Source organism: Dromiciops gliroides, chromosome 1 (assembly GCF_019393635.1).
Source record: "Dromiciops gliroides isolate mDroGli1 chromosome 1, mDroGli1.pri, whole genome shotgun sequence".
Taxonomy (NCBI): Eukaryota; Metazoa; Chordata; class Mammalia; order Microbiotheria; family Microbiotheriidae; genus Dromiciops; species Dromiciops gliroides.
Window position 1 is genome coordinate 531,947,536 of NC_057861.1, and position 22,197 is coordinate 531,969,732.

At 40.4% G+C, this 22,197-nt stretch overlaps 1 protein-coding gene across 2 annotated transcripts in view; it reads left to right on the forward strand.

Moving 5' to 3' along the window:
* The window catches only part of CARD11 (caspase recruitment domain family member 11), a 104,476-nt gene that overhangs the window by 38,965 nt on the left and 43,314 nt on the right, over positions 1-22,197 (forward strand). Inside the window, exons 2-8 of one of the 2 annotated variants that reach the window (XM_043975731.1) lie at positions 8,582-8,794; positions 11,157-11,294; positions 13,428-13,753; positions 14,622-14,801; positions 19,260-19,412; positions 20,221-20,346; positions 20,913-21,110. In XM_043975731.1, the coding sequence (XP_043831666.1) occupies positions 8,596-8,794; positions 11,157-11,294; positions 13,428-13,753; positions 14,622-14,801; positions 19,260-19,412; positions 20,221-20,346; positions 20,913-21,110 (1,320 nt within the window). In that variant the 5' untranslated portion in view covers positions 8,582-8,595. Of the gene's footprint in view, positions 1-8,574; positions 8,795-11,156; positions 11,295-13,427; positions 13,754-14,621; positions 14,802-19,259; positions 19,413-20,220; positions 20,347-20,912; positions 21,111-22,197 lie in introns of those variants that run through there. The other variant, XM_043975729.1, reaches the window with a different exon arrangement.

The following is a 22,197-nucleotide window of genomic DNA, read 5'->3' on the forward strand; positions in this document are numbered from 1 at the left end:
AAATGAAGAGAATAAGTGCACCTACCTAGCAGGGTTGGTGCAAGGATCAAATGAGATAATATGTAAAATGCTTTGTAAGCCTCAGTCAGAGCACTATTGAAATTCTAATATCATTATTTTTAGTGTGAAGTCCAAGTGAGATAATGTATGTAATGTATTTTGCAAAATTTGAAGGTCTATATAAATGGAGACTTTGATTTTTCATTCATCTATCCTCAGTATCAACATAGAACAACTTGAATGAATGCTTGTGTGTTATAATGATGCACTAAAGATTTTGTTTTGGTTTTTGGTTTTGCAAGGCAATGAAGGTTAAGTGACTTGCCCAGGGTCGCACAGCTAGTGTCAAGTGTCTGAGGCCGGATTTGAACTTGGGTACTCCTGAATCCAGGGCCGGTGTTTTATCCACTGTACCACCTAGCTACCTCTGCACTAAAGATTTTTTTAAAAATATTCTCGGGCAGGGGCAGCTAGGTGGCGCAGTGGATACAGCATCAGCCCTAGAGTCAAGAGTACCTGAGTTCAAATCCGGCCTCAGACACTTAACACTTACTAGCTGTGTGACCCTGGGCAAGTCACTTAACCCCAATTGCCTCACTAAATATATATATATATATATTCTTGGGGCGGCTAGGTGGCGAAGTGGATAAAGCATCAGTCCTGGATTCAGGAGGACCCGAGTTCGAATCTGGCCTCAGACATTTGACACTTACTAGCTATGTGACCCTGGGCAAGTCACTTAACCCTCATTGCCCAGCAAAACAAAACAAAAAAACCAAAAAAATATATTCTCTTTCGTTGAAACGGAGGAAGTTGGGAAACAAAATTAATTGTCATATCTCTTGTAAATGTTGTACCTATAACTGAATCCCTTAAGAAAAATATCCTACTTGATGATAAGGAGGATTGATTGATGGATGATGATAAAATGTATGGTACTTTGCTGGGCTATTGTGAAGAAAATTCTTTGTCAGGTGTAAGGTAATATATAAATGTTATCTATTACTGTTGTTGCAATAATCAACCTCATGGGCTTATTGTAAGGAAATGTCTCTTTAAAGTACTATATAGGGGCAGCTATGTGGCACAGTGGATAGAGTAGTTTACTATAAAAAATGATGAGCAGGATGCTATCAGAAAAACCTGGAAAGACCTACATGAGCTGATGCAAAATAACAACAATATTGTAAGATGATTTGCTGTGAATGACTTAGTTATTTTCAGCAATACAATGATCCAAGACAACTCTGAAGGACTTATGAACAATGCAATTCATCTACAGAGGAAGAACTGATGGTATCTGAATACAGATTGAAGCATAATTTTTTTGTTAGTTCCTTTATCTGAAGTTTTGTTTTTGTCTGTTTTCTTTCATAACCTGGCTAATGTGGAAATGTTTTGCATGATTACTCATGTATAACTTATATTGAATTGCTTGAGTTTCTAAGGCAGGTAGGGAGGGAGGGAGGGAGAGAATTTGGAACACAAAGTTTTTTTTAAATTGATGTTAAAATTTGTTTTTACATGTAATTTGAAAAATAAAAATTCTAAAGAAAACTATCCTACTAACTTTCCCCAAACTTCGAACTGAGTGCCTAAAGACTATAATCAGAATCCAAAGTGGGAAGAGGAAAAAAGAAAAGGACAGGGGGCAGCTAGGTGGCACAGTGGATAGAGCACCGGCCCTGGAGTCAGGAGTACCTGAGTTCAAATCCGGCCTCAGACACTTAACATTTACTAGCTGTGTGACCCTGGGCAAGTCACTTAACCCCAATTGCCTCACTAAAAAAAAAAAAAGAAAAGGAAAAAAAAAGAAAAGGACAAAAAGAAACAAGACATTGTCAGTGATGACTATTTTGTCCTTGGTCCTCTTCCACATCTGCTTCGCAGCTGATTTCCCCATCTGTGAAGATGCAGGGGAAGCCAGGTCTGATGCACATCTTTTCCCAGTTTGGGGGAGTTGTTCCTGCCTGTCTTCCCTCTCCTGGAGATTGATTATCTATTCAATCAAGTCATCATGCTGCTAGTTAGTTGTTCAATGGGCTCATGACTGGCTGGAATGCTTGGGGGACAGTAAGGCACCCCTTGGTCTCTCCATCATTTGCCTCTCACCCTCTCCCATCCACTACACCTATCATGGTTGCTGGGGAGCAGTAAGTGTGACTACCCTTCTTTCAGTCTCTATGCAGAAGAGCTATAAGGAATTCAAGGAGACGATGACCTCTAGAGATGAGCTTCTCCAGCATCCCCTGGGGCTGAGAGTTATTCCCAGACCAGCATCTTTGACAGCCCACCATGATCCTAGCTGACACACGACAAGAGCAGCCTTTGTCAGCATACGGAGATCTAATGTCACATGCAATTAAGTCTAAGAGCCCAACCCGGGCAAGTTCCTGATTAAACAGCAGTATCTTAGGAAAGCTGGAGTTCCTAATGTGCATGAGGGAAGATGTCTTTGCTTAGCCTCCTGTGGTTATTCCTGTGGTGGGACCTGCCTGCCAGATGTGAGAATCTGCAGGGGAATCCAGGAGAGGTTCACCTTGACGGTGTACTGCGTCCCTCCTGTACCCTCTCCCATCTCCCTTACCTTTCCTTACTCTTCCTACCCCCAGAGGCTTCTGATTCCTCCATGGTAAAGAACCCACCACATCCCACACAAGCCCACAAAACCCTGCTGGGTGGTTGGAGCGATCTGGTCATCCATTAATAACGGCCTCACTGAGGAACCAGCAGAACCTGCCAGTCACCGTAAGAAATGCCACCTCTGGGAAATTAGAGCGTGTACGCCGCAGCGTGCGGTTGCCGAAACCTATGGCAAGCTGGGGGCTGAAGACATAATTCACAGTGAAGGGAATTCTTCTGGGCAAAAGGAAATAGTTCACTGCTCTTGACCTAATGAATTAGTTACTGATTAAAATGTCCCCATTCCACAAAGCAGAGCTGCTGAAGAATCCAGGTTGATTTTTTTTTTTTTGGAAGGACCCAGAAGGAGCTTCCAAACTGAACAGGGCTAACCTCAGAGGCACCCAGCTGACCTTTTCTCTGTCCCTGGTGTCTTAGGGCTCACGGTTATATCTTCTGGAGTTTCCCTGAGTAGGGGCAAAAAAGACATTTGCTCCCAGTGTTTCCTGTCAACTGTCCATTCCTGTTGTCATCAGTTGAAAGGAGCATGGACCACTCCCCTTAGGGATGGCCTGCTTTTCTAAAGTAAAGTGCCACACTGAAGCTTACATGATCCATCCTGAAGCCTGTGTCATTCTCAGTTCATCTGGCCACCTTCTTGGATAAAATGACTTGAGGGGTACCAAGAACCCTCCTTCTTTCCCCTCTGACCCCAAATCACCTGTCACTGACTAGGCCTCAGATGACATCAATTTGCGGGGGAGGACCTAGATCTAGCTAGGACCATGCAAAAATCAGACCTTGTTGCAGAACTCTAAGAGTAGAGTTCCATCTTGGAACATGAAAATTCAGAGAATTCCATGACTGGAAATTAGCCTCTGGTCAGAGAATACTTGTTGGATTGGGACGCCTCCCACAGAGCAAAGGGCTCTGGCCCTTTGCCAATAGACATGGGCTTTGCTGCGATGAACCAGGTATCTCTTGGTGAGTCCCCAAGCCAACAAATCAGGGATTCCCATGATCACTTTGCTACACTTTGGACACACAACTTCCATGATGAATCCTCTTCCACCTCCTTGTGAGAGCTGCTTTGCCAAGCATTAACCAAGGAAAGTTGGGAAGTATCAAGTAATGCCTGTAAAATATTAATTGGATGCTGTAGAGGACAGAGTGCTGAACTCAGGGTACAGGAGACATTGGTTGGAATCCTGTTTTCCACTTTTTAGCCTTGTGACCATAGCTGAGGAATTTAGCCTCATTGAGCCTCAGTTTCCCCATCTGTTAAATGGGGGTGATAATATCTATAATACCTGTCAGTTACTATTTGCTTTGTTCCTTTTCATGAATGAAATCATGGTTCCCACACAATCTGGTTTTGGGAGCTCAGACTCACTTATCCTTGAGTATTAGAAAAAGGTGTCTAATCTGAGGCTAGACTGTGGAGAGTGTCAGAAAGACCAAAGACTGGGGCACTACCAAGCATAGAAGCAGTGTGGCTGCAGTGAGGATAGCAGCTATCTTTCAAAAGCCTGAGTGAGCCCTTGATTACTAAGTGTAAAACGTTTTAAAGTGTCCTGGCCCAGGCTCTAGAAGCTGAGCACTGGCAAGGGCAAGAACAGTTTTGGGGCTAAGTGGGAAGGGAGGCATATCTGTTGATAACCAGCTATGTGACCTTGAGCAAGGTACTTTACTATTTACTAGGTGGTCTTAGTTCCCTTATCTGTAAAAGAGAAGGGCTATGCTAGATGATCCCTAAAATTCCTTCTACAAATTCTGTGATTCCATGAATATCGCCCTAGGATAGACTCTGGGATGCAGACTGTGATCCCTAACATCTCCAAATCTCATTTTCTTCATCTGCAAATTGGAAAGAATAATAGCGATGTTGTTCCAAGGGCCAGGTAGAATTCTGTATTATTTAAAGTGCTTTGCAAACCTTAAAGAACTTTGTAAATGTCAGTTATTATTATTATCATTATCAATCCATCATCACCATCATCATTCTAAATTGATTCTTGGAAAGTTCAATAATGATTTCCCCATAAAAGCAACAGGAACATCTTGTGAACAATCATGCCTAGTGATTATTATGATGGGGTAAAACCCTAAGTCATTACACATTTATGCAATAAACTCTAGGAATTCCAAACTTTCTTCTTCTTCTCCTTTTTTTAAAATTTTTTTTGCGGGGCAATGAAGGTTAAAAGACTTGCCCAGGGTCACACAGCTAGCAAGTGTTAAGTGTCTGAGGCCAGATTTGAACTCAGGTCCTCCTGAATCCAGGGCCAGTGCTTTATCCATTGCACCACCTAGCTGCCCCCAAGCTTTCTTCTTAATAATAATTCACTTTTAAATAGCAGTGTGAGGTTTACAAAGAACTTACAACAGCCCTGAGAGGTAGGAAGTGTAAGTTTATCATCCCCATTTCACAGATAGGGAAACTGATGCACAGAGAGGTAAAATGATCATAAAACCATTAAATGTTTAGGTGAGATTTGAGAAGGAGGCATGGAACAGTGGAAAGAACACCTGACCTGGAGAAAGAGGCCCTGCATTCAAGTGTGGCTTCTGATGTTCATTACCTGTTTGACCCTTAACTTCCCTAACCTTGTTTTCATCATTTCTAAAATGGGGGTTGGACTAGCTAGATGGCTTCTTCAGTCTCTCTCAGCTTTAGATCTATGAGGCTGTGAAATCCTGACTCCAAGGCCAGCCCTTGATGGACTCACTGTCACATCTTTGTCTTTACATCTGTTTCCACCTCTGCCCTCATTCCTGTTAAATACAAGCAGAGCCCTGAGAAAAAATTCTGGCTGGATAGAGAGCATCCTAAATGCAGGGAAGTAACAGGTCTGTGAAGCCATCCCTGTAATATTTCCTCACCCAAGGGCAGCCAGCGCTGGTAATTCACATTCTGGAGATCAACTTTCAGAGCTGACACCTCTCAGATGAGCTGTGGACAGGTAGCCTTTCTGCACAAATTGTTTTCTGACAGAGAAGCCTCCCTGTGACTGAGACAGACCCCTAGGTTCATTCTGCCTGACAGGAAGACCTGAGTCAGATTCGGTTACAGTTACAGTGAAGTGGGGGGAGGGGGAGCAGATACCCCCCGGGAGGGAGGAATTACTTTTCAAGGTGCGTCTTGGATTTCTGTTGTTTTTGTTAAGACCTGCTAAGCCAGAGAGTCCTTTTAAAATGACAGAGAAGTGACATAGGTATCTACTCTCTTGGTTCTCAAGTTGCATCAATCTCTCTGCCAGTCCAGATTATAACAGATATGTCTTTTAGGTTATAGAGGCTGCACTGAGCTGGCATCCTCATGCAGTGATTCTGATGCCACTTTCAGTCTTTGCACATTGACACAAATATGAATAGTGTCTTACGAAGAGCAGGGCATTCAGTAAATACACAGGTTTAAAAAACAACAGTAATTTGACAAGTATTTATTGAATGCCGGCTATATGCCTAGCACTGTGCTCAACATTGTCATTCAAGTTCAATTCAACATATATTTCTTACATTCCTACTATGTGCCAGGCAATGTACTAGGTGCTAGGGATTTCTTAAAATCTGGACCTGTGGTCTCACTGGGAAAGGAAATTGCTTCTTCCAATGTAGATGGCTAAAATTCTGCAAATTATAGCATTAAAAAATTGCCTGCAAAACTCCTAGCCTGATCAAAATTAAATGTAATTGAGAAATATTTAACAATCAATAAAAACACAATACAAAATAGATAATGCTAATTTGTGGTTTTCTAAATTAATATGAGGCAGCAGGGATCCATTTCGATTTGAGTTTGACATCACTGGCCTAGGACCCTAAGATGTAAAATGATTTGTCCAGGGTCGCACAGCCAATAGATAATAATAGCTAGTGTTTATAGAGAGCTTTAAAGTTTTGCGAAGCACTTTACATATGTTGTCTCATTGGATCCTCACTATATCCTTAAGAGGTAGGTCATATTTACTAATCTGTGAGGTCAGGGAACCAAGGCTGAGAGAGGATAAGGGAGTTTCTATCAGAAGTGGGTCATGAACCCAAGTCTTCCAAACCTCAAGGCACTATCTGCTATGCCTTTCAGACAACAAAGATTAAAAAGGCCAAAAAGTATATAGTCTTCATCAATAAAAAGCTTTCCTTCTACTGGTGAGTAAAAACAGAAATTGGAGAAAAGTATAGATCTTTAAAAAGGGATATGGTAAAGGATACTATTCTTTGCTTTGGAAAAGGGTCATTTTTTTCTGAAGGAGATAGCCTGGTACATGGAAACAGCTCCACTGAACAAGAGTCAGAGGACTTTGCCACCTACTACTTGTATGACCTTGGGCAAGTCACTTAATTTCTTTGAGTCTCAGTTTCCTCATCTGTAAACCTGAGGGGGTTAGACTAGATGGTCACTGAGGTCCCTTCTAGCCCTAAAATTTACAAACCTTTCTTCCTCCATCTTCCTTTCTCCTTGTATACTGAAATTCCCAGTGTTCACATTGGTCTTGTTCAGGAGCCAAAACTAACATTGACTCATGCCCAAAAGTTGGTCAAAGTATTTTACAAGGAAGAAGTTTTAATAACTCCCTGTCCCCCTCCCCTCAGGCCAAGTACACCTGAAGGTCAAACTTTAGATTTGAAAAAATACAAGCCTACACTGCAAGCAAGGGTCACTGTAACTAACAACTCATCTAGAGTAAATTCATTGGTCAAACTGCCACGTATTGTTTAACTGTTTAGTAAATTAAGTCTCAAGATCCTTAAGGGTAAAGACGATGTTTCTTGTTTCTTTCATAGCACTCCTATACAGTGTTGTATATATCACATATAGGTGTGTAATTGTGTATATATGTGTGTATATATATATATATATAAATATGTATATAGATATATTTTTATATAGTTGATCAGTTGTTTTATATAGTTGTTCAGTTGTGTCCAACTCTTTGTGACACCCATTTGGGGTGTCTTGGCAAAGGTATTGAAGTAGTTTGTAATTTCCTTCTCCAGTTCATTTTATAGATGAGGAAACTGAGGAAAACAGGGTTAAGTGACTTGTCCATGGTCACATAGCTAGTAAGTGTCTGAGACTGGATTTTAATTCACAAAGATGAGTTCCTGACTCCAGGCCCCAAAACTCTATCCACTGTGCCACATAGCACTGTGTATGTATGTATGTATGTGTGTATACATGCATGCATGCATGCATTGTGTGTGTTTATATGTGTGTATGTGAGCATGCATAGATGTGTATAGATCTTGACTTATATGTATGCTCACATGCATGTGTGTTTATATAAACATGTATATATACCTGTGTATATAGGTGTTCAATAAATATTCCTTGAATTGAATTTTCTCAGGATATAGGTCCATTAAAAATAAAGGTTTTAAAACTATTTTTACATGAAAGTGATGAAATTTATTTACTACCAGTAAGCTACTTTGAATGGTTCCAATTGCTGAATATTTAACGTGTTATAGTGTCCTGAAAGGCTTAGCACATTTTAAAGCATTAATATCTTTTAAATGAACTAAGACTTTTAGGACACCCTATCTAGTGCTTCACAGTTTACAAAGTGCTTTACATACATTAACTCCTCTGAGACCCATAACAGACCTTTGAGAGAAATGCTTCAGGTATTATTATTATTATTAAGTGTCAGAGGTAGAATTCAAATTCAGATCTTCCTAGTCTAATGCATTAGCCATGATGCCAGGGAGCCTTTGACTGAACATAAGCATCCCAAAAGGAGTTGGAATGTAGCCTGTGTCCAAGCAGCAGTGTTCTCTGTGTAATGGTCATTAAACCAAATGAGGATTGAACCTGTGACCTCAGTTTCCATGGTGCTATATTTAATCTGCTTAGCTAACTAATCCAGTCAGACCCATACCAGTTAAATAGGCCCTCTCCATGTAGTTTGATTATAAATTTTGGTGTTTTGTGTTTGTGTGTATTTGTGTATGAAAGGAGGCGAGCCAGAGATGGGTGACTACATGGAGACGCTCAAGGATGAAGAAGATGCCCTTTGGGAAAATGTGGAGTGTAACCGCCATATGCTAAGCCGATACATCAACCCAGCCAAGCTCACCCCTTACCTGCGCCAGTGTAAGGTCATTGATGAACAAGATGAAGATGAAGTGCTCAGTGCTCCCATGTTGCCTTCTAAGATCAACCGATCAGGTAACCTCTTTTCCAGATGTCATAGGGATTGGGGAGGAAAAGTCAAGTTGCATTAGATGGTAGTTGCAATTGTTAGTTGGTTTTCCCAGCATGAGGTTAGGGTATGCCTGGCATCCTCTAATGTGGCTCTTCTTGACATGAGAAGATACAAGTGAGGATAGAAAGCACAAGTAAGTTGAGAATGAGAGAATATAGTATAGGATAAGGATTATGAAACATGAAGGAAATGAAAACCCAAGTATCAAGTGTTAGAGGGTATGCTAGCTAACAGTTAACATCAATGGGAGATAAAATTTGGGAACTATTTATAGACAATTTCATTTAGTTTTTGGAGCACTTGGAATACTTCTTCTCACTTGTAGGCCCTCAAAAAAAACTACCTTAAAGGGGGCAGCTAGGTGGCGCAGTGGATAAAGCACTGGCCCTGGATTCAGGACTCTCTGATTTCAAATCCGGCCTCAGACACTTGACACTTAACCAGCTGTGTGACCCTGGGCAAGTCACTTAACCCTCATTGCCCTGCAAAAAACAAAAACAAACAAAAAACAAAAACAAAAAACAAAAAAAAACTACCTTAAGCATGACAACTAGAAAGCCTCTCACTGATAAGGTTGAGGTAATAGATATCTATTCTATAGTCAAAGTTATGAGCCACCATACTCAGGAAAGGGAAACCAAATAGAAGCCAGTCAGAATGTTGCAGACAAAATTAAGTCTATTCTTTTGACTTCCTATGTTTATTACTAATGTGAAGTTCTTTGTTCCATACAACTCCCTAATTTAGGATTAGAAAATCTGTTACCCTAACCTCTCAAAACACAGAAGCTATTTGTAAATTGAGATTGTATAATCTAGTCTGAAGATCCTCCTTGACTGGCATGCAAATGATGTTGAAAAGAAAGAAAGACCAATTGAAAAGGCAAGGTTATCACATTATTGGCCCACAGTCCTGCCTTTATTATGTAGATATGTCTGCAGGAGGAAAAAAAAAAGGCCCTCATTTTGTGCAATATTCTGGCTAGTACAAAATCTTCCTGTCTCCCTACATTTAAATTTTTCTTGGAAAAGCTATACAGCATGATAGTCACAAAAAATATATGCATGCATGCTTGCTTATCTCACATACACATACCCCTCATCCAATATACTTACCATTTTTCCTCCCCTGTCCCAGAGAATCAGAAGCTTTACCACAGTAATGTTGATCGATGGGATTCTTTGGTCCCAACCTCCTCTGTCCAGTATTTGCAATCCATCCGGGAGTCACCCTGGTTATGTTGCTTTTCCAGACATCCAAGTCCATTTGCTTTGCTTCTCTTGAATAAGCTTTGAGGCCAGTTCTCTGGAGTTTGTGGCAAAACTCAGAGGTAGTAAAATTAGCCATCACAGTTTTCCTGTATGAAGAGAGAGCTAGTTGATTGGGTGCCACACTGGGAATCAGGGAGATCCAATTTCAAGCCCTGCCTCAGATATTTCCTAGCTATGTGACAAGTCATATAACCTCTTTCTGACTCAGTTTCTTCATCTGCAACATGAGAATAATAACAGCACTGACCTCATAGAGTTATTGTGAAGATGAAATGAAATAATATGGGTAAAGTATTTGCAAATTTTCAAGCACTATGTTAATGTTAGCTTCTATTAAGAGTTAGGGGGTGGGGCAGCTAGGTGGCACAGTGGATAGAGCACCGGCCCTGGAGTCAGGAGTACCTGAGTTCAAATCCGGCTTCAGACACTTAACACTTACTAGCTGTGTGACCTTGGGCAAGTCACTTAACCCCCATTGCCTCACTAAAAAAAAAAAAAAGAGTTAGGGGGTATGGGACCCCAGATCAGACAAATCAAGGTGTTTGGCATTCAGATATCTTCATAACTTAGCCCCATCCCCTCTACCTTTACAGTCTTCTTACACCTTACTTTCTGCCACACAGTCTTGACACAGCAAGACCAGCCTTCTCAGACAAGACACCCTATCTCTCTGCTCTGGGCATTTTCTCTGTCAATTTCCCCCTGGAATGCTCCCCCCCCCCCTCCTCCACTCTACTTCCTGGTATCCCTAGATACCTTCTATTCCCAACTGAAATCCCATCTTTTACAGGAAGCATTTCCCAACCCCCCTTGTTTTTAGTGCCTTCCCTCCATTGTTTCCTATATACAATTTGTACACGTTTGTTTGCTTCTTGTCTCCCTCATTAGATTGTGAGCTCCTTGAGGGCAGGGCCTGTCTTTTGCCTCTTTTTCTTTCCCATCTCCTAGCACAGTACCTGGCATATGGAAAGCACTTTAAAAAAGTTTATTGACTCACTATAGAATGTGGTCTTCTCATTGCCTCTGTCTTTTGTAACCATATTGTTTGTTCCAGGTCGGCTATTGGACATTCTTCATACCAAAGGAGAAAGAGGATATGTGGTCTTCCTGGAGAGCCTGGAGTTTTATTACCCAGAACTCTATAAGCTAGTGACAGGGAAGGAGCCCACCCGAAGGTTTTCTACCATCGTTGGTGAGTGGCATTCAGGCTACGTGGGTGGGGGCAAGTATACATGCATGGACAGAGCAGTGACAATGCCATTGTACTCTCTCTGTCTACAAGGTTGTGAATCTCTGATGGACTTACAGAGGGAATGATGGAATATGTAGAATTAGGATGGGGCAACTCAGCTCAGGGAGAGGAAGCCCCAGCCCTGCTAGCCACATATTTGTAATTATCAGTAGAAATTAGGATGAGCAAGGAGAAAGAGACTAGGAAATAAAAACAAAAGCGTAATGAAGTAGGGTGTTCATGGAGCATTAATTGGTTACAAGATAGCTGCACTGACAGCGTGGCACAGTGGAAAGAATGCTAGGCTTGTCATCAAGAGACATAAAACTAATTATCCATGTGACCTTGGATAAATCACTCACCTCTATGAGCCTCATTTTTCTCACTTGGAAAATGAGGTAATATGATATGACTTCTAAGATCCCTTCAAGCTCTAAAATTCTAAGATTCTTTAATCTAGAGGATAGAATGGTAGTTTGGTTCACCATCTAAGATTTGAAAATCACCCCCTCATCATCAAGGTCAAGCCCTGTGGTGATGGCGATTCACCTCTCCCTACCCCAAAGACAGACAGAAAAGATAAACAGAGGTAGATAAATAGATAGATAGATAGATAGATAGATAGATAGATAGATAGATAGATAGATAGATAGATAGATAGATAGGTAGGTAGGTAGGTAGGTAGGTAGGTAGGTAGGTAGATAGAGAGATAGACAGACAGATAGATGAGTACAGGTGAAAGAGGAAATGACTAAGGAAACAAAGGTCTAAGTTTCCAAGCATATCAATTTATTAAGCAATGCCTGCTAATTGCCTAAGAAACTGGGACCAGACCTCCTCAGCTTATGGCTAGACCCCCAAATGATGGGGAAGATAGATTTGTATACATTAAAAACAATCAAATAAGACCAATTAATTAAAAGAAAACAATTAACCAAAAAACAAAATTATGTAATCTAATTTCTTAGTGGAGGAAAGACTAGGGACTTTCCAACCTGGGAGGGGAATAACAAAGAGGTACCAAAAAAAAAAAGAAGCAAAAAAAAAAAAAAGTGTTCCACTCCTCCCAAGTGTCTATATTCAATCAAAGGAATGTGGAAACAATAATTGATTGACCAGTATGGGAACAGTTTTCAGATAAGACATGGGTTGCTTAAGATATATAATTGTGAGAAAACTCCTTGCATCAATCTTTGGATCTGACTGGATTTCTGGTCAGCATAACCTGGGTCCTTAGTTAAGGGTCTCTGAGCAGCAGGTAGAGGTGGTCCAGCCTCCACAGGTTCAAATAATGCAATAAAGCTTTCTCACAATTCCCACAACTGAATAAAGTTTTCTCAGAAAACAGAAATTGGACTAGACCCATAATTCAATAGAAAAGGAACTGAACTAGCTCCAGAATTAAGTCACAAGATGGAATCAGTGTAGTTCACTCAATTCCCACAATGAACTACCTGCTGCTTTCATCCCCTCACTAGACAGACACAGACAGATAGATAGATGATAGATAGATAGATAGATAGATAGATAGATAGATAGATAGATAGATAGATAGATAGATAGATAGATAGATGGAACAGATAGATAGATGGAACAGATAGCTAGATATAGATGGGATAGATGGATAGATAGATGATGGATGGGTGGATCAGTGGATAGATAGATAGATTATTGACGGGTAGATAGATAAATAGATGGGATAGATAGATGATGGATGGGTGGATCAATGGATAGATAGAAAGATAGATAGATAGATAGATAGATAGATAGATAGATAGATAGATAGATAGATGGAACAGATAGCTAGATATAGATGGGATAGATGGATAGATAGATGATGGATGGGTGGATCAGTGGATAGATAGATAGATAGATAGATAGATAGATAGATAGATAGATAGATAGATTATTGCTGGGTAGATAGATAAATAGATGGGATAGATAGATGATGGATGGGTGGATCAATGGATAGATAGAAAGATAGATAATAGATAGATGGATAGATAGATAGATGATAGCATTTTCTGCTATGTCCCATGTTCTATACCACTTGGGCCTTAGAAAATGACATGGTATCCTTTCCCTTTTCTTCAGTGGAAGAAGGCCATGAAGGTCTCACCCACTTCTTAATGAATGAGGTCATCAAGCTTCAGCAGCAAATGAAGGCCAAGGACGTGCAGCGCTGTGAGCTCCTGGCCAAGTCACGCCAATTGGAAGATGAAAAGAAACAGCTGACCCTGACCCGGATGGAGCTGTTGACTTTCCAAGAGAGATACCACAAGATGAAGGAGGAGAGAGACAACTACAATGATGAGCTCATCAAGGTGAAGGATGACAATTACAACTTGGCAATGCGTTATGCCCAGCTGAGTGAGGAGAAGAACATGGCAGTGATGAGGAGTCGAGACCTCCAGTTGGAAGTGAGTTACACCTGGGTTTGGTTTTAGGTTGAGAGTACAGAGGCAGTGATAGAATTCAGCTGCTACTTTACCTTCTGCTTGATGAGCTAAGAAAACTTTACTGTGGGACAGTTTGGTTGAATGGGAAAAGGATGTCTTAGATTCAGAGGACCTGGGTTCAAAAACAACTCTACTGCTGCTATCTGTGTGATCTTGCAAAAGTCATTTTCCCGTCTGGGTCTGGATTTTCTCACCTGTAAAATGATATGAGATGACTCTTAATATCCCTTGCAGCTCTAAATCCACCTTTCTATGTGCTTGGATGCCCATAGCAGGGCTCAGGGTAGATACAACCCTGTGGTACAGTACCAGTCTCACAGTGAGCATTTAATAAATGCTTGACTGCCTGACTGTATTTTCCTGAGGGCAGGTTGACAGAAGAGAGGCTAGAGTAGAATTCGGTTATATGAATTGTGTATTATAGAGAGACCTGCAGAAACTATTAGTGCCCTGTTCTCAGTGGGACAGTATGTGCCAACTGTCTGATTGCTTACCGCCTCAGGGAGTGGGGAGAGGAGGGAGGGAAGGAGGGATAGAATTTGGAACTCAAAACTTAAAATTAAAATGTCTATTAAAAAAAAGAACACACCAACTACCAAGGTCATTTGGACCTGCTTAACTGGATGAGGTGAAAATATAAGCTTATTCTTTAAGAGGACTCTCATTCCCATGGAGAGAATGAAGGAGCCTGGGTAAGAAGACCCATATTAACACAGGGAGCAGGTTTGAAGGCCAGTTGTACAGGAGGGTTTATCTGTTAGTGTTTTGTGTATCACTCATGGTCTCTTGGCCACTTCATTTTCTTCCTGGCTTCTTGGGGGTGTCCCAGATTGATCAACTGAAGCACCGGTTAAACAAAATGGAGGAGGAATGCAAGCTAGAGAGGAATCAATCACTCAAACTTAAGAATGACATAGAGAATCGGCCCAAGAAGGAGCAGGTTCTGGAACTGGAGAGGGAGAATGAGATGCTGAAGACAAAAATCCAGGAGTTACAATCGATCATTCAGGTGAGTGTCCTCAGTGGTGATCTTCCAAGGAAAACCACCACAAAATAATTCAGAAAGCACATCAGGGAAACAAACTTGTTGTTCAGGGTTGGAACAAGTTCAGATTTCATATGCATGTGTGCATGCATACATACATATACATCCAAATATATTATATGAGCATACCCATCCAAACATACATATACATGTGTATATGTGTACATATATACTTACATGTATGAATATACACAATTATTATATGCACATATATTTTATGTGCATATATGGGATGTTCTAAAAGTCTTATCCAGTTTTAAGCTATTAAAGCTTAATTTGCATATATGAATATGCATGAAGATGAAAAGATGGTAGGTTTGTTTATTATAACCATATCCAGTTCCCAACATTGGTCACTCCAAATCCATTTTCAAAAATAGAGGTTAGGGGCAGCTAGGTAGCACAGTGGATAGAGCACTGGCCCTGGATTCAGGAGGACCTGAGTTCAAATCTGGCCTCAGACACTTAACACTTACAGGCTGTGTGGTCCTGGGCAAGTCATTTAACCCCAATTACCTCACAAAAAAAAAATAGAGGTTAATCCTAGAACCTACAGAAAGATCGGCTCAATTTCAATTGCCATGAAAATCCTAAAAGAGACTGTGTGTGAGTCCTTTGAAAGAGGATAGGGCAGCTAGGTAGCACAGTGGATAAAGCACCAGCCCTGGATTCAGGAGGACCTGAGTTCAAAGCCGGCCTCAGACACTTACTAGCTGTGTGACCTTGGGCAAGTCACTTAACCCCCATTGCCCTGCCAAAAAAAAAAAAAAAAAAAAAGAGGATAAGGACCAATTTTTGTTTAGTAAAAACAAATCATACCAAACTAACCTTATTTCCTTTTTTGAGACGCTAGATCTGAAAAAGGCTTGATTTTAACAAGACATTTGACCACATATTTCCTTATAACTTCAAGAACAAAATGGGGAAGTGAAAGCTATATGATTCATATGGTTGAATTAGGGATTGAGTTTGGAATATGACTCTATTGGTGAAACTCCCTCTACCACCTCCTGTTGAATTTATAGTCATAGAGTATTGCCAAGAACATAAAGGTGATTCGCCCAGCCAATTGTCACACAGCCAATATGTGTCAAAGCAACCTGTGAACCCAAGTCTTCCTGGTTTTGAGGACCACTATGTATCTACTGCACCACACTACCTCTCTTGTTTAAATAACCATCCCAAAAAAGTTTTGCTTATTGCATTGATGTCAATTCAAGGGGAAGTCTCTAGTGCTTTACCATTAGGCTCTGTCTTTAGCCTAGTAACCATTCAACATTTTAATAACTTAGAAAAAGACATAGAACTTATCGAATTCATAGATTACACAAAGCTGAGAGGGATCGCCAATATCTCTGTATTCAAAATTATCTTGATAGGCTCAAGTGCTAGGTCAAAACTTACAGTAGAATGGAAGTTTCTCTTCTGATTGATTTTAATTTATGGAATAAAACAAGCATTTCCATAACATAGCATAATAAAAGATGATTGCACATGAAACTGCAAATCTATTATGCATGACTTGCTATTCCTTTTATTTTTTATTCCTTTTAAATATATAATAAAGTTATCATGTAAATTTCTTTTTTTCTTTTTTCCCTCCACCCCACCCTAGAACTGGCTACCACTAGACAAAATAGGTATAGATAAATGAAAGATGATAGATAGATAGACAGACAGATAGAGAGATGATAGAGAGATAGAGGGATAGATAGATATGTATATATGTTAAAGTATTCTATGCATACTTCTATTGACCTCTTCTTTCTATGCATGCAGATAGTGTCTTTCTTCATATGTCCTTTATAGTTAATTTGGGTATTTATAATAGTCAAAATGACTTATTAGCTCAAAGTCATTCTTATGGAATAGAAGTTTCTTAATGGTAGATACTTTCATTTTTCTCCAGTACCTAGTCCACTTATTTGAACATAATAGGTACTTAGTAAGTGTTTGGTGATATGAATTAAATTTAAAGATGAATTAATGAATTAATAAGGCATAAATGTAAAATATAAATGCAAAACCCTGAATTTTGGCTCCAAAAATTGCTGCAATATACAGAAATTGGCAGGGAGGGGGAGAGGCAGATTATCTAGTTTAATAGTCATTTATGTCAAAAAGACTTAAGGGTCTCAATATCAGTCACCAGTCTGATGTTACTACATTAGGTTGAATTAATAGATTTATAATGCCTAAAACACAGAATGGTGTATTGAAAAGAGCTGAATTTGGAGTCAGGAGGATCCAGGTTCAAGTCTTGCCTCTGATACACATTAGCTATTTTATCATGGGCAAGAAAGACTATGGGCTTCTAGGTGACAAAATGGATATAGTGCTGGGCTTGGAATCAGGAAGACATTTTCACAAGTTCAAATCCAGCCTCAGACTAGTTGTGCGACCCTGGGCAAGTCACTTTAACCCTGTTTGCCTCAGTTTCCTCATCTATAAAATGGGCTAGAGAATGAAATACTCCAATATCTTTGCCAAAAAAAAAAAATCAAAAATGGGGTCACAACTGAAAAGACTGAATAAGAAAGACTAAGTTACAAATGAGCTCCTGATTTGCATTGGTGGAATTTCCACACAGAGTTCCCTACATTGATGAAATAAAATCACAACCTCTATACCCTTACACACATTCTCTGTCTCTGTCTCTCTGTCTCTTTCTATCTCTTTCCGTCTCTGTCTCTCTCTGTCTCTCTCTCTATCTCTGTCTGTCTGTCTGTCTGTCTGTCTGTCTCTCTCTCAGTGCTCAGAAAAATGCAAGCAATAATCCCATTGTATTCTACACTGGTCAGACCACATTTGGAATATTATTCAGTCAATCAGCCAACAAGCATTTTTCAGGGACTTACAATGTGCCAGGCACTGTTAAACATTGTGAAGACACAAAAAGGGCAAACAATAACCCTTCCTCAAGGAGTTCTACTGGAGGAGAACATTAACTAACTAGGAACATGCACAATATATTCAGAGTAAAGAGAAGGTAATTTGATGGGGGACGGCACTAGCACCTGGGAGGACTAGGAAAGGCCTCTGTAGAAGGTGGGATTTGAGCTAAGTCTTGAAGGAAGCCAGAGAAACTATTATGTTCAATTGCATAACTCATTTTAAGAGGATCATTAACAAATTGCATTGTGTTCTTAAAAAGATAACTAAGCAAAAATAAATAAATAAATAAGATAACTAAGCAGGCAGCTACATGGTGCAGTGAATAGAGCACCGGCTCTGGCTTCAGGAGGACCTGAGTTCAAATTAGGCCTCAGACACTAACTAACAGTGTGACCCTGGGCAAATCACTTAACTCTGATTGCCTCCCCCCACAAAAAAAAAAAAAAAGGCAACTAAGGTGATGAAGGTACTCAAAACCATAGTCTAGAGAAGAAAAGATTTGAGAAATATGTAGTACTTGTATTCAGATACTGGAATACTGGTTGATATATGGAAGATGAATTAGTCTGATTCCATAAATCTCCACAGGACAGACCTAGGACTAAGGGGTAGAAGATTTCAACTCAGAATTAGAAGGAACTTCCTAACAGAGGATTACAAAATTGAAATGGGTGTCTCTTTTTAGTCGTAAGCTTTTTGTCCCTAGAGGTATTTAAGCAAAGACTAGATCAAGGATTCTTAACCTGGGACCCTGGAAAAAATGATATCTGTATTTCAATATAATTCTTTTCCTTTGTATTTTACTCATTTCTATTCGGAGAAAGGGTCCAAATTGCCAAGGGAATCCCATAATACAAAACAGGTTAAGAACCCCTGCGCTTAATGATCATTCATCAGATATATTGTTGAGAGGATTCATATTTCAGATGGGGGTTGGACTAGATGCCCTTTAAGATCGCATGGAGCTCTAAGAGTCTATGATTCTATGATATCGGTGGGTACATGAGTTATAAAGCAAATAAATTCATTCCCCTAAACTATCCATAACAAAAGAGGGGGAAATGTGTTTTGTCTTGCTTCCTCCTCCACTCTTTCGCCCAAGATTGCCTAGCCAATGTTTTAATTTCTTCCTCCTGGCAGAAGATGAATCCTGGGTTAAAACAGGGCAGATTAATTGATATTTCAGATGTAAAGTCTGGAAGGCAGATCAGCTTTCTCATTGTTGTTGCCTACAGAATGTTTCAAGTAGCTGCAACTGCTTCTGTCAGCTCTTGATAAGAGCCTGTGCAGAACAATGGGAGTCAAGATATTCCTGAGAGGAGGTGGGTTTTCTTCGCCTTTCCAGGTGATAAACTTCTTAAGTGATAAGCTTCTTAGAGATCCCAAGAGACTTCTCTTCCTTCCTCACTTTCCCCATTACAAACCAAGCTGTCTTTATGCCTGTCATTCCCTCTTGTTCTCCCTTCCTTCCTGTTCCATTTCATTGACCCCACCTACAGCTTTAAAGCTTTTTTCTCTTCTTCCCAGGCTGGAAAACGCAGCCTGCCAGACTCAGACAAGGCTATTTTGGATATCCTGGAACACGACCGGAAAGAGGCCCTGGAAGATAGACAGGAGCTGGTCAACAAGATTTATAACCTGCAGGAAGAGATGCGTCAAGCCGAGGAGCTAAGGGACAAGGTGGGAACCAGAGATGGAGGGAGCCAGTTGGGGAAGGGACCAGAGTCATGCCCTTCCCCAGGGGCTCCTCAAGCTTCATTGTAGTTGGGTGAGAGGGGGCTGCCATAGTGGGGTACAATTTCCTTTGCTTTGTCTTGATACCTTGATACCTCTTTGCATATACATTTGGTGCCTGTGTTTGTCCCATTTGCCTGAGATGAGGCTAGTTTATCAACTCTGTTCAGTTTAGCTAAAGATTACAGACTGCTGTAAGGCGAAAAGATGGTTTTGGATTCAGAGGGCTTTGGTTATTATCCCAGCAACTCTCTGGTTTTAAGCAAATCAGTTAACCTATTTAGGCCTCAGTCTCTTCCTTTGTAAAATGAATGGGTTGAAATAGATGCCCTCCAAGGTCCCTGCTAGATCTTACGTTGTGATTCTATGATCTGTTGACTTCTTGTTGTTCATCTTTCATTCTCAAAGAGGATCGATGACATCCTGAGGGTAATACTTTACCTTGTATGTGAATTGGATTTAAGAGAAGTAGAGGTGACATGTTTGGTTACTTTCTGATATACAGTAGGATCCAAACTACACTTTATCTCTCTGGGCCTCAGTTTCCTCATCTGTAAAATGAGGGATTTCACCTAGATATCCAATAACATCTATTCTAGCTCCAGATCTCTGAATCACAATGTCCTGTTAGCACCAATTGAGCCAAGGGCAGTGGACTCTACACTCCTAGAGGAGGAGAAACTAGGAGAATCTTTTCAGTGATGACCTATTGATTCTTTGATGAGCTATTAATTTCCCCATGTCTCTCTCATAGTACCTAGAAGAGAAGGAAGACCTGGAACTGAAGTGCTCGACCCTGGGGAAAGATTGTGATATGTACAAACACCGCATGAATACTGTGATGATACAACTGGAGGAAGTAGAGAAAGAACGAGACCAGGTACCTGAAGCAGCAACATTTCCAGAGAGATAAGGGTGGCTGACAGCTTAGAGTTCCATTTCCATCAGGGGCTGGATGTACTGACCTCAGAATTATGTGTAATGGGACCAGGGGAGTCATCACCCTCATTACATAGACCATTTGTTCCCATCATGGGGTTGGATCAGTACAGTGTTACTGACTAAGTGGTAGATAATTGTAAATCTCTATCACTTCTTTCTATACCTATATTATATTTTCTACTCAGGAGACTTTCTGAATTGACTGCCACCTGGATTTTTTAGTATATCGGGTTAAGGCCCTGACAGCTCAGATTTACGGATGGGGCAAAGTAGGGGGAAAAGAGGAAGTTTTTAAGTTAGTAGAGAAGAAAAAGAGCTATAATTAAAGCTAAGGCAAGCAAAGAGTGATGGTGAAGAGAATCTGGGCAGCCATAACATATAGTCTTGCTTTCCAACTAGAAGAATGAGAAAAAGAGGTGCTCCTAACTGGAGTTTGGGGAATATTGGGGATTGGGGATTCTGTTTGAACTAAGTGGCTGACCCACATTTCTTGGTCCATGGTAGGCATTCCACTCTCGTGATGAAGCACAGACACAATATTCTCAGTGCTTGATTGAGAAGGACAAGTACAGAAAGCAGATCCGAGAGTTGGAGGAGAAAAATGATGAACTGAGGATTGAAATGGTCCGGAAGGAAGCCTGCATCGTCAACCTAGAGAGCAAAGTCCGACGCCTTTCCAAAGACAACAGTGGCCTCGACCAGGTAGAATGGAGCCCTTGATCTTCCTTCTGTTCTCTTGTCTGGGAAGCCACAACTCCACCTTAATGGGAGGTGATTAGTAGCCAGTTAGGAAAGATAGGCAACATAGTATAGCAGAAGACCTAGATTCAAATCCTCACTTAGATACTTACTTACATGTGTGACCTCGGTGAGTCACTTAGTTTCATCTTCTATAAAATAGAGATAATAATATATCCTGCTCACCTCACAGATGTGTTTTGAGAAAAATTCTTTCTTTGCAAACCTTAAAATGCATAATAACAATAAAATAAATAGCCAATGTGAATGTCATTATTGAAACTGATTGGGGGGGGGGTAGGTAGGTGGCACAGAGGATAAAGCACTGGCCCTGAATTCAGGAGGACCTGAGTTCAAATCTGACCTCAGACACTTGACACTTATTAGCTGTGTGACCCTGGGCAAGTCACTTAACCCTCATTGCCCTGCCAAAAAAAAAGAAACTGGTTCATCATTCTCTAAGGTAGTGGTCCTCAAACTTTTGGGTCTCGACACTTCAAAATTATCATGGATTCCTCAAAGAATTTGTGTAAGTTGTATCTATACAGTATTAGACATTTAAATGCCTTGGTATTTTTGAGGAAATAGTTTTGACCTCATGAACCCCCCCAAGGGGTCTTTGTTGACTCCCAGGGGTCCTGGGACTACCTTTTTATTACCACTGCTCTAAGACTTGCCTTTCATATAGTTAAAGACAGAGGTTCAATGCTTCTTCATACAAAATCATCCCATCTTTAATCTCATCTGCAAAATTGTGGGATTAGACTAGATGACCTCCCAATTCCTCTCCAGCTCTGAATCTATGATCCTATAATTTTATGTTCTCTTGGTATATGTCAACAATAGAAGAACAATTGGTAAAGTCATTAACTAGGATCCTGTTTACATTTCTGTCATCGAGGCCAATTATTGTTTAATAATTTCACTGATGCCAGTAGTGCCTGGGTAAATGATAATGTGTTTGTATTTCCAGGGGGTAGTCTCAGTTTGATAGCTTCTTTCACAGCAAGCACCTAGGCTTTCAGCAACCAACATCAATAAGAAAAGCAGA